The sequence below is a fragment of the Trichosurus vulpecula genome, chromosome 8 (genome assembly GCF_011100635.1).
Source record: "Trichosurus vulpecula isolate mTriVul1 chromosome 8, mTriVul1.pri, whole genome shotgun sequence".
NCBI classification, from domain to species: Eukaryota; Metazoa; Chordata; class Mammalia; order Diprotodontia; family Phalangeridae; genus Trichosurus; species Trichosurus vulpecula.
In genome coordinates, this window is record NC_050580.1 from 234,786,403 (window position 1) to 234,798,896 (window position 12,494).

Here is a 12,494-nt window from a genome sequence, read left to right on the forward strand (position 1 = left end):
GTTCCTTGTTTTTGTTACAAGGGAGTGAATTTAGCTATGCAGGTACCTAGTTGAATAAACGTAGGCACATAAGAAGCATCTGCATGCCAGCGTACCCCCTTTTACACAGGAAAGGAGAGCTACATGCCTCTACATGCCAACATTCCCCCATATACATGGGAAAGGAGAGCAACATGCCTCTACAAGCCAGCATTCCCCCTTTTACACAGGAAAGGAGAAGTACCTGTCTCTACATGCCAACATTCCCCCATGTACACGGGAAAGGAGAGGTACATGACTACATGCCAGTGTTCCCTCACAGGTATGGAACTGGAGAGGTGCATTTCTCTACATGCCAACGTTCCCTCTTCTGTATGGAATTGGAGAGGCATATGCGTCTTCATGCCAGCGTTCCCTCATATACATAAGAATAGAGAGGTACATGTCTGTACATGCCAATGTTTTCCCTTATTCGTATATATATATATATATATATATTTTTTTTTTTTTGTTTTGTTTTGTTTTTGGAGGGGGGAAGGCAGGGCAGTTGGGGTTAAGTGACTTGCCCAAGGTCACACAGCTAGTAAGTGTGTCAGGTGTCTGGGGCCAGATTTGAACTCAGGTCCTCCAGACTCCAGGGTGGGTGCTCTACTCACTGCACCACCTAGCTGCCGCTGTTCTCCCTTATTCATAAGAAAGAAAAGGTGCATTTGTCTACATGCCAATGTTTCCCTATTTCCATGGACAAGGAGAAACAAAATGGCACGGTAGATAGAGGGTCTGTTTTGGAGTCAGGAAGCTCTGGTTCTGGAAATGACTAAGGGAAAACCAGAAGGAGTCTATAAAGCTCATTATTGTTTTCTGAAAACCCCAAATCTGGAAAATTGGCCAGATGTACGGAACTTAACTTGTCCATTCTGACCATACGTCCTTGTCTGAAGTTACATTCCTATGGATAGATGACTCTGACTTTCTATCATTTTGCTGTGGTTTGCCTGGGGGTGGGATACTATCACAGAAAACAGGATCACAGATTTAAAGCTGGAAAGAACTTTAGAAGCCACTGAGTTCGACCCCTGCATTTTTGTCATTGAGGAAACTGAGTCACAAAGAGGTTAAGTGGACCGCTCAGGGTTACAACCTAGTAAGTACCTGAGGTGGGATTTGAACTCAGTCTTCCTGACTGACTCCAAGTCTAGTACCCTGTCTACAGCTATTCTAGCTTACCTTGTTCCCAAGTACCCCTGCATTGAAAAAAAGAAACATTCTGGTCTTTGAAAATTTTTTAAATTTATTTTATTTTTAATTTATGGAATCAAACAAGCATTTCCATAACATAGCATAATAAAGAAGTGATTGCACATGAAACTGCAAATCTGTTATGTACAACTTGCTATTCCTTTTAAATGTATAATAAAGTTATCATGTAAATTTCTTTTTTTTCTTCCTTTCCCTCTCCCCCCACACTAGACTTGGCTACCATTAGGCACAAATATATATGTATATGTAAAATCATTATATACATGTGATTTCTTTTGCTTTCTCTTTTTCAGGGGCCAACAGACAATATGGCTAGGAGGGCACTGAAAATTGTTTCTTGGACCAGTATGGCCCTGGCTTCCTCTGGCTTGTACCTTTACAGTAACAAGTACCTAGACCCCAATGATTTTGGAGCAGTCAGGATAGGCAGAGCTGTAGCCACGGTAGGTTTTCCTAGTGGGAGTGAATTGATGTTAAAGCCTCATTGTGGAGACTTTAGGGAAGATTGTCTACATAGACAGGCATGTACCTATATGCATGGCTACAAAAACATCATATAAATCATGTTACATGTATGCATGCCAGCACACTTTCCCTTTAAATAGTATTTTTCCAATTCATGTAAAGATAATTTTTAACATTCACTTTTTAATGAAATTTTCAGTTCCAAATTTTCTTCCTCCCCTTTCTCCCTCCCTCCCTCCTCCCTAAGATGATGAGCAATTTGATGCAAGTTATATATGTGCAATCCTATAAAACATATTTCCATATTAGTCATGTTGTATAAGAAGAAACAGAACAAAAGAGAGAAACTACAAAAAAAACAAGGAAAGTGAAAATACTATGTTTTGATCTGCATTCAGACTCCATCAGTTCTTTCTTTGGATGTGGATAGCATTTTCTATCATGATGAGACTTTTAGAATTGTCTTGGGTCATTGTATCAGCGCACTTTCCAATGTGTTATATAGCTTTCTCTCTTCCAACTGAGTCCATGATTCTTGAATACCTAGTGCAATATCTGGCACATAGTAGGGCTCTCTGTTATCTAGGTGTCTTACTGGGTAGCTGGGTGGCCCAATGGATAGAGCGCTGGGGCTAGAGTCAGAAAGATTCATCTTCCTGATTTCGAATCTGGCCTTAGACACTTGCAAGCTGTGTGACACTGGGCAAGTCACTTAACCCTGTTTGTGTCAGAATGAGCTGGAGAAGGAAACGGCAAACCACTCCAGTGTTTTTGCCAAGAACACCCCAAATGGGGTTATGAAGAGTCGGGCACAGCTGAAATGAATGAGCAATGACAAAAGAAAGGCGGGTTATTGGATAGAGCGTTGGACTTGAAGTCAGGACGCCCTGAATTTGAATCCTGCCTCAGACACTTAATAACTGCTTGACTCTGGGCAAGTAATTTAACCTTTCTCAGCCTCAGTTTCCTCAACTGTAAAATGCGCTTACCTCCCAGGGTTGTTGTAAAGATAGAATGGGATAGATATATGTGTACAGTTTTCTGTAAACCTTGAAGCAGTCTATAAGTAAATGTTAGTTATTATTATTAATACATGAATGCACAGTTAAGTTGTTTGCATCATGTAGTGGTCTGAGGGGTAAGTGTATTTTAGGGGTGGGGATGTGCCATATGAATCATGTGGTACCTGACAGGTGACAATATTAGGTTAGAACATATATTGTGTCAAGGCACTAAGAATGTGTATGTCCTTCCCTGGTTTACAGACTGCCGTCATCAGTTATGACTACCTCACTTCCCTTCGGAGTGTTCCTTATGGCTCAGAGGAGTATGCACAGCTCAAATCCAAGGTGAGCAGTTGTTGGTTCTGTTACCTGAGATGGTGCCTCCCTCGGGAAGGTTTCAAGGCCCTTGGACCAAATGGTTGGTGCTGTGTCTAGCTGGAGAAGAGCAGGTTTGGAGCTGGGGACAGAGAGCCTGCCAGGTGGTGATGGGAGGTTGGAATGTGAGTGTGAGAGGAGGAGGGCACTCTCTCCATCTCCACCCTATGGTATCTGCATGCCGATGGAGAAGCTGTATCCCGTGTTGCCCTGCTTTATTAATTTAAGAGGCAGCTGCCTGAGGTGCTGATACACTCTTGTTGGTCGTGTGTGTTCTGGGGACAGCGTGTGCCTGGGATGGCTCTGAATAGATGAAGACTCTGTCCCCAAGATAACTCTGTTGGCTTCAGAACTGCTTCGTCAGTGAAAACCAATCGAGAGAGGTTAATTACTTTCCTTCCCACTGGATCCTGCTCTGGGGCCGCCTGCAAGCCACTGGGGCCCCAGGCTGTTGCTGCGTGCCCAGGATGTGAGGACTAGTCTGTACAATTCCTTTCATTCCTTAACTTGGTAGGGGCTAGTTAAATTCCAGGAAACTGGCTGGGCCAGAGCAGGGGTGGTGGTGCTAGCAAAGAATAGGGAATTGTCCTATTTGCTGTAGAGAATGAAGCTTCTCAAGAGACACTATGGCATGGTGGAAGGAACACTAGGTTTGGAGCTAAAGGGTCTAGGTTTGCATTCTGGCTTTACCACTTACTGCTACTACTACTACTACTACCACCACTACCGCTACTACTACTACTAGCTAACATGTATGTAGCACCTACTGTGTGCCAGGCACTGCGCTAAGCAGTTTACGAATATTATCTCGGATGATCCTCACAGCAGCTCCGGGAGGTCGGTGCTATCCTTATCCCCATTTTACTGGTGAGGAAACTGAGGCAAACGGAGGGTTTCTTTTAAGTGACTTGCCTGAGGTCTCCTAGTTAATATTAGTAATTAATAACAACAGTAATAAGCAGAGGCAAACAGAGGTTAAGTGACTTGCCTAAGGTCACACAGTTAGTAGTTTCATAAGAAATGCTAACATTTATGTAGCACCTACTGTATGCCGGGCCCTGTGCTAAGTGCTTTACAGTTATTAGCTCATTTCAGCCCTACAACAACCCTGGGAAATAGATGCTCTTAGCTTAAGTGCCTTGCCCGGGGTCATCGTAAATGTCTGAGACTGGATTTGAACTCAGATCTTCCTGACTGCAGACCTAGAGCTCTATCCACTGTGTCGCCAGCTGTCCCTTACTACCCACGTGACCTTGGGCTAGTCACTTCACCTTCCTGAGCCTCATTGTCCTTCTCTGTAATATAATGGGGTTGGGGTGGATCGATTTCTAACTCTGAATCAATGATCCAGGTCAGAGGTCAGTGGCTTCTCATTCCCCCCGGGGTGGATAATGTGCTTGAGTAAAGCTGTTGCAATACTCTGATCATACGCCAGCCTCTTGCAGGAAGCTGATCTCTAAGCACATATAGCTGGGGACTATTGCTCCCTCTCCGTCTCATCCTCTCTCCCCGACCCTGCTGGTATTGCCTGCTTGGTGGTTTATAGCCACCGTTTACTCTGCCCCCTCTCCCCTACTGCTGGTGTTACACACTTTGTGGTTTAGCTTAACATCCGCTTTCAGGCCCCCAATGGTGTTTTGCAGCATTGGGTTCAGAAAACAAAAGAGAATTCTGTGCCTTAGGGGAGCCCAGAGAGGAGGTGATGTTGACAAGAAGTTGTGTCTGTAGCTGTAGGAAGTCATCTGAAGGACAGCTCAGCTCCATCTTCTGCAGTGGTTGACAGTCTCCAGAGATTCAGTGAGGAATGATACAGACTGGCATCAGATAAGGGGATGGAGGATGGGGAGACTTGGGCTAACTGACATTGAGGAAGAGGGATATTTAAGACTTAGGGTACAAGATAGTCTTGGGGAGCATCTGTAAATGGGGGCTACAGTCTGATGAATGGGGAATAGGTTGGCACTGAGAAAATAGGGCTGAAAACTATAGAATTGTCTTCCTAAGTCAGTGTGCTTATCCAGTTCCCAGTGTATTCGATAAAGGAAAGAGCTGAAGGGTAAAACGTAATTATCTTACCTGTCAAGCCAGCATTTCTGGGTCCCAGGTGCCAGGAGAGGAGACACAATAGGCAATGACTTAGAGAAACACTTCCAAGGTTGGCACCAGCATGGCAGCATCTCTGTGACTCAGCAAAGCACCAAGGAGTATAGTATCCCCTTCTGGGCATGTGGTAGCCACACTGTGTCAGGTACCACCCAGAATACTAAGCTTAATTCCATTTATTCTATTTTAAGAGGGTCATTGACAAACCAGAATTTGTCTAGTGACTCCAGTTAAACCATGTCCTAAGAACAATGTTTCAAGGAGCTGAAAGTGTTTATTCTTGAGAAGAGAGATGACTTCCTGGAGGACATGATGGCTGCCTTCAAATATTTGTAGAGCTGTTCTAGCAAACAGATTTGGCTTATTCCATATGTCTCCAGAGGGGCAGGACTAGAATCAATGGGTATGTGTTATAGCAAGATAGATTTGGCCCAGCATATGGAAGAAATTTCTGACGGTCATAGCTTGGTTAGGTAGTGAGTTCCCTGGTCATGGAGATGCATTTGAGCAGAGGTTGGATGATTCTTAGGCACAGAGTAGGGGAGATTCCTGTTTTAGACACAGGTTGGTCTAGATGTCTGTAAGTTTCCTTTCAACTCAATGATTCTTTGATATTGTGCACTCCAAGGAACTACAGCTGCCACAGAAGGATTTATGAATCAAAGAAAGGGTCCAAGTTCTGACATCCTGGGGCTGAAAGAGACCGATGAGAGACTTACTTCTTGTTAGGTAGGCTTAGTGCCGGGAAGACCATCTCACGTTGTCCTCTCCCAGCAGCCTCAGTGTCTGTGGCTCTAAAATGGATATGTGAAAGGCATATAAGAAATGCTAACATATATATAGCTAAGGCTATAAGACTTAGATTCACTGTCTAAGACTTTAAGTCACAGAACAGTTGTTGATCTTCATTGGGAGAGGTTGTTTCCTCACTGGGAGTTCCCTAGACCACTGAAATCACACAGGGATAAAGGAAGAATAGGAGTGGGAATGTGGCTCTTGTCAGTCTCTGACTTGAGTCAAGTTAAAAGTAATGCTGAATCCTACACCATGAATTATTTAGTTGAAGCAGGGGGGAAAACCAGATGCAAATTTTCTGGAAGCTGGCCTTGGAGGCTTCTTATCTCTTCAATGAAGAAGTTAATTTGGGGAGTTGTCTTATTACAGAAGATATATATTTGAACATGCATCATTTTAGCATCAGTGGCCCTCTGCTAGGGACAGGGAAGATATAGGGGTCTGAGGTCATTGTGGTAGTTTGTTGATCTCTCTAGTTGGCCTCATGTCCCTGGTGTATGTATGTAAGAGTTAGTTGTATTTGTGTAATAGTTAAGTTAGTGAATACAGGCCCAATTGCAGGTTGATGTTATGGGGTTAGAATATATTTATGCCTCTGTGCTTTGTTGACTCTGGAAATATTTTCACTTTATTTTCTTCTTAATTGGCGACCCTGAAAAACTCCCTGCTGGAGTTAATTTGGATGACTATTATGTTAATGACCTTTGGAGGTATCATCATCATCATCAACAACAGCAAATATTTATTAAGCACCCACTGAGTGCATAGCACTGTTTAGTCTTTAAGGTAATGAATGAATGAATTAACAAATATTCTATTTATTGAGTTGCTGCTCTGTGCAAAACACTGCTAGGTTCTGGGTAAAGGAAGTGTGTATGTGAAATGCACACATGCACACATGTATGTGAAAAAGCTTTTGGCTCTTTTGGTTAGAGAATCATGGGATAGGAGAGAGTAGGAGAGTCACTACATCTGTGAAGTCTTTTTTTTTGTGTGTGAAATCTTCTTTTAAAAATTATTTACTTTTTAATTTTAAACTTAAATACCAAACAAAAGGGCATATCCATATACATGGAAGAATACAAAAAGAAGATTGTACACAAATCTGTGAATTGCTGTTTCATACCGCTTGCTTAAAAAAAAAAGCATGTAATTCCAAAAGTTATTTTCCAGATTGCCCTGCTTGTCTATACATACATCTGAACCTCTTTGTGTTCCCTTCTGTGCATTTGTAAAAATATTTCAGTGACTCTTTTATAGGCATCATGATTGCCAACTCTCCCTCTTCCTGGATGTCTTTTCCTGTCCCCCAATAAAAATTGAGTGAGAGAAAAAAAAGCCCTTTATAACAAGTCAAAGTCAAGCAAATTAAATCTATGTAGTGACCATGTTCAAAGATATATGTGTCTGTGTGTGTGTGTGTGTGTTTCTTTTTGCCCCTTGTGTCCTTTTGTCAGGTAGTTGTTGACACTATTATCACTTAGTTGATTAGAGTTCCTCAATCTTTCAGAGTTGAATAAATTATTTTCCTGGTTCCGTTCCTTCCAAGGTCTCCTCTTGTTTATAGTAGAAGCTGCCAGGTCTTGTATGATCCTGACTGGTTTCTTGGTTCTTAAACTGCTTCTTTCTGCTTCTTTTCAATATTTTTTTTCTTTGATGTATGTGTTCTGGATTTTGGCTTGGGACTTTTCCTTTTCCTTTTTTTCCAAAGAGGTGATTGGTAGATTCTTTATCTTCTCTATGCCCTCTGGTCCTAAGAAGCGTGGACAGTTTTCATTTGTTATTTCTTGAAAAATAGTATCTGGGCTTTTAAAAATATTAATAAATCATGGCTTTCAGGAGGTCCAATTTTATTTTTTTTCCTAAAAATATTATTTACTTTATTAATCTTGGATTGCCAAAAGCTTCTGAGAAGTAACCTTTCATGGTTGATTTGTGTAGTATTCTTACCAATAATGATTATCATGATCATGATGGTCAATTCCCAAGGTATCTGGCCGCTGGGCAGAGATTCTAAGAGTGTAAAGATATCCATTCCCTTCTTTTACCTCTAAAAGTGCAAAATGTGGAGCTTCTTACTCCATAGTTAACTAAAGAAATCTTTGGTTTGGGTTCAGGTCCAGGTCCTTTGAGTTGTAATGCAAAATATACAAGTGGCTACGTTTTCCAGATAAAAGGATCATAATAAATAAAGCTTTCTTCCTTACAGGCAATAGGTAGATAGTTAGCTAGCTAGCTAGAGCCATCTTTGCAAAAGAAAAGGATTGTTCGAATTCCACGTATTGTCAGTTAGAGCTGTGAATCATGAGAGGCAGCATGATGTTTTGGATAGAGAGCTAGTTACAGAGTTGACTTTCTTGGGGTATATGCCTAGCAGTGGGACCTCTGGGTCAAAGGTATGGGTGTTTTGGTCACTTTTTAAGCATAACCCTAAACTGATTTTCAGAATGGACTCATTCACATCTCTACCAACAATGCATTACTGTACCTATCTTTCCACAGCCCCTCCAATATTCCCATCTTTTGTCCTTTTTTGCCAATTTTCTGGGTATAAGTTGTGAAGGGATCCTAGAGATTGCTGAACCTAATCTTTTCATTTTGCAGGTGAAGAAAACAAAGCTTAGAGAGGTAATGTGATTTTGCTAAAGCTATCTAGCTGTAAGTTATAGGACAAAGACTAGACCCTAGATCTCTTAATCCAGAGCTCTTGGTACTATATGACAGCTCTCTAGGTTTTTTTCAGTAGTAGACTATGTGATCACGAATCCACATGAATATGGAACATATGAATTTTTTACATGTACAATTAATTATTAATTGATCCAAGCCTGCTAGGGTGACACCTAACAGTAATTAGTTTACTCAGTAGTAGTAGCATCTGGCAGATGGGTAAGCCCTACTCGCCTCTTGGTTCGTGTATGCTGGTAATTAAGGGAAAATCAACTAAAAATTTTACGTAGAATTTTTCCCTTCTTGAAGTTCAAAAGGGCTACATGTCTATAGGTTAGACACTGAAGCGTCAGCAATAGTAACTAAAATTTGTTCAGCTTTTTAAGGTTTACAAAGCATTTTTCTCCCCCGTGAGGAAGGATATACAATTATGATTGTACCTCCATTTTACAGATGAGAAAACTTAGACCCAGAGAGTTGGAATGATCTGCCTAAGGGTTAACCAGTTAGTGTCAGAGCCAGAATTTGAATCCAGATCACCTAACTCTTAGACTAGTCCTGTTTCCAGTATTTCCTGTTTTCTCAAGGACAGTATTTATATGCATGGGGCAGGAGGATGCCAACTCTTTGCTTAGTCAGTTTTCAGAGGAAGAAATCCAAGTTATCAAAAGCCATATGAGGCAGCTAGGTGGTATAATGGATAGAGTGCTGGTGCTTGAGTCAGGAAGATCTGAGTTCAGATCCAGCCTCAGACACTTACTAGCCATGTAACTCTGGGCAAGTCAGTAACCTCTGTCTCAGTTTCCTCAGATGTAAAATGAGGAGAATGATAGCACCTGGGAGGGCAGGGCTGTTGTGAGGATCAGATGAGATAATATTTGTAAAATACTTAGCACACTTCCTGGCACATACAGAATGTTCCTAAAGTCTGGACCCATAGGAAATGTGGAGTTATTGCATCGAGTTCACGTGAATCTTGCAAAGCGCATCAACCTTTGCATCACAAATGATGGAAATCTTATTGAAGGTGTTATTTGTTAATATTCCAATTAAATAAAATGTTGTTGAAAATTTCATTCATTTCATTTCTTGAAAATATGTGTTTTTGCCTATGTGTCCGGACTTTAGGAACACCCTGTAGTATGTACTTAATAAATGCTTGTTTCCTTCCTTCTATATGAAAAAAATAATTGCTCCTAATGACTAATATAGTGAAGTTGTTCCCCACATGTAGCAAGTGTCTCAAAGGGAGAAAGAGTAAATACATCTCTAGCCTCTTCTCCTTCCCCCATTCCCAAAGGGAGACCTTAATTCCTGTAGGGAGAGGAAACATGAGGCTCGGGGCAGAGGCCATGGCTCTGCTTTCTTCAGAGAGGGGTTACCAAACTAGAATTATATCTGTCTACTCCCTTAAATGTAATTAGTCTAGGGTATGTGATTTTTGTATTCGAGCTAAACTTTTGATTGCTGTCTTTTTCCTTAATGGTAAAGGTGGGGGAGGGGGGTGGTGGTGGGCAGGGGTGGCAGACTCTATATCCAGAGCTTGAATGAACACACATGGCAAAAATAGGAGAGAAATCCATTGTAATAGCAAGCACTCTAGCATACCCAAGATGGCCTGCTAGCACAGATTTTTGATCTGCTTTTCTTAAAGAAAAACAACTTTAAAGGGGTTAACAATCTTCTTTTAATTACATTCACTAGTTCAAGGGAAAGATCAGCACCCCGAATGTGGAGAAAATACAAATGGAGAAATTAGCACAAAGATAGACAGGGCTCCAACTGTCTGATCAAAGTAATACAACCACCTACATATACCACTGGATCGGGGAACACTATCACATCTGAGTAGATGCGGGGGCGGGGGGCTCTTAACAAACGGCTACTGTATCTGTAAGGCAAGTGTCACAATATTGATGGTGACCATGAATATGGTCATAGAATATAAGGGACTCTCTGTATAGAAGGCAGAAGAAGTAAAACATTTATTCAGACACCAGAGGATCAAATCCCCAGACCAGTAACTCCAATTCGTTGTAGCAGCAATTGTATCCCAAAACCAACAAGTCCACTTCATTATAACAGCAAGGAACTTAAAACATAATATCACAGCAGGGAGCCAAGCCATCCCATAACCTTTCCGTCTGTTGGGGCCTTCCCATAAACACTCACTCACAAATCCTAGCTATCTGCTCACCTGCGTTCTCTCCTCCTGCTGTTCTCAGAGCTTGCAGTTCTGCGAGCCCTTGCAATTCTGAGAGCTTAGCACTACCCTCAGAGTGTATATATATATATATGTATATATGTATATGTGTGTGTGTGTGTGTGTGTGTATACCCTTTTCAGGGCCTGATGGTTTCATACCTCTTGGGACCTAATTAGCAAAAGGATGTGGGCCTTCCTACAAACAAGCCTCCCCTAATCAAGCTTCCCTTAACTAGCTCCACCTGAGGCCTATTAAGGCAATTAATGGTCAAGGAAGATCTTTAATCACATTAACACCCACAGCTACTCAGAGTCCAGTCCAGGGAGTCAAAAGGTACTTCTTATGAGCAGGCCCCCAAAGCAAAATACCAACCTCAGAATACATATATATACTTCTCAGAGCCAGAAGGCATCACAACCCTCTTGACTCAGTACCTAATTAACTTAGTACCGAAAGGTGTGAAAGCCTTCAAATAAGCAAGCCTCCCCCTAAACAAGCTCCTCCCCCAATGGGCTCTATGTGACTCAGGATGTATCACAGCTGTGATTGAACATATGTGGTCACATAGGCCTATTAAGGGACAGGAAAGATCTTCCTATTATGTTAACATTACATCCCTTTATCCAAGTTAATAGTAAAACAGAAATCAAAGACAGCATGTGCATCATGTTTTATGCCAGAGTGGAGCAGCACTCCCATTGGGAGAGAGGTAACTCAGCTCAACCAAGAAGGAGTCCTAGATTTTACCCAGAGGGGAAATCCCCAAAGCTTCTAGTGTAGCAAGCTGGAGACAGGGGCATGGTGGAGACTGCCAGCTCCTCTCTGTCAGCTTCTTTCCAGAGTCTTTTCCTTCCTTTAGAAACTCGAAGTGAGGTTGGCATCCTTTGTCATCCCTCTTGAAGCCAGATGCACCCAAAGAGACCGAAGAGCCAGGATGGGCCAGATGTCTCTTCTCTCTCATTCTCACCAACTCTGCCTGATACTGTATTGATCTATACCAATAAAGGGAAAGTTCTGTACTAATGGTCTTTGAGGTTTGGGCTACACTAATAATTAGAGAAATGCAAATTAAAGTAACTCATGTTCTATTTCATACTCATTAGATTGGAAAAGATGATTTTAAAAAAGGAAATTGTTAAATATTGGAAGGGTTACAGGAAACATTAGTGTACGTTAATGCACTGTTGGTGGAAATGTGAATTGATCTAACCTATTTGGAACTGTGACCCAAAAGTCACAAAGTTTTGCATATCCTTAGCCCATTACTAGGCCCATGCCCTAAAGCAGGCCTGTACAACCTGCAGCCTGCCTCTGCTTACAACAAGCCAAAGGATTTCCTCTACATACAAAGGATGTTTTCCACTACATTTTTCACAGGGCCCAAAAATCCTTTAGTGTGCTGGTGGTGAGCTGTAAGTGGCCTGTAGGCCACAGGTTGTGCAGGCCTGCCCTAAAGAGATCCAAGAAAGGGAAAAGGATCCATTTATACATAAATATTAAGCAGCTGTTTTATTAGTGACAAAGAATTAGGAATCGTTGAACAATTTATGATTATATGAATGCAGTAGAAAACTACTGTGCCATAACAAATGGTGAAAGGGAAGCTTTCAGAGAGATCTGGGAAGCGTGAATGCAGA

The 12,494-nt window shown here is 41.7% G+C and overlaps 1 protein-coding gene across 1 annotated transcript in view; it reads left to right on the top strand.

Annotated features, from left to right (window-relative positions):
- Positions 1-12,494, top strand: part of ADCK1 (aarF domain containing kinase 1) — a 179,651-nt gene that overhangs the window by 13,840 nt on the left and 153,317 nt on the right. The window contains exons 2-3 of the mRNA XM_036735669.1: positions 1,533-1,682; positions 2,970-3,053. Coding sequence (XP_036591564.1) covers positions 1,548-1,682; positions 2,970-3,053 — 219 coding nt within the window. The 5' untranslated portion in view covers positions 1,533-1,547. The remainder of the gene's footprint in view (positions 1-1,532; positions 1,683-2,969; positions 3,054-12,494) is intronic.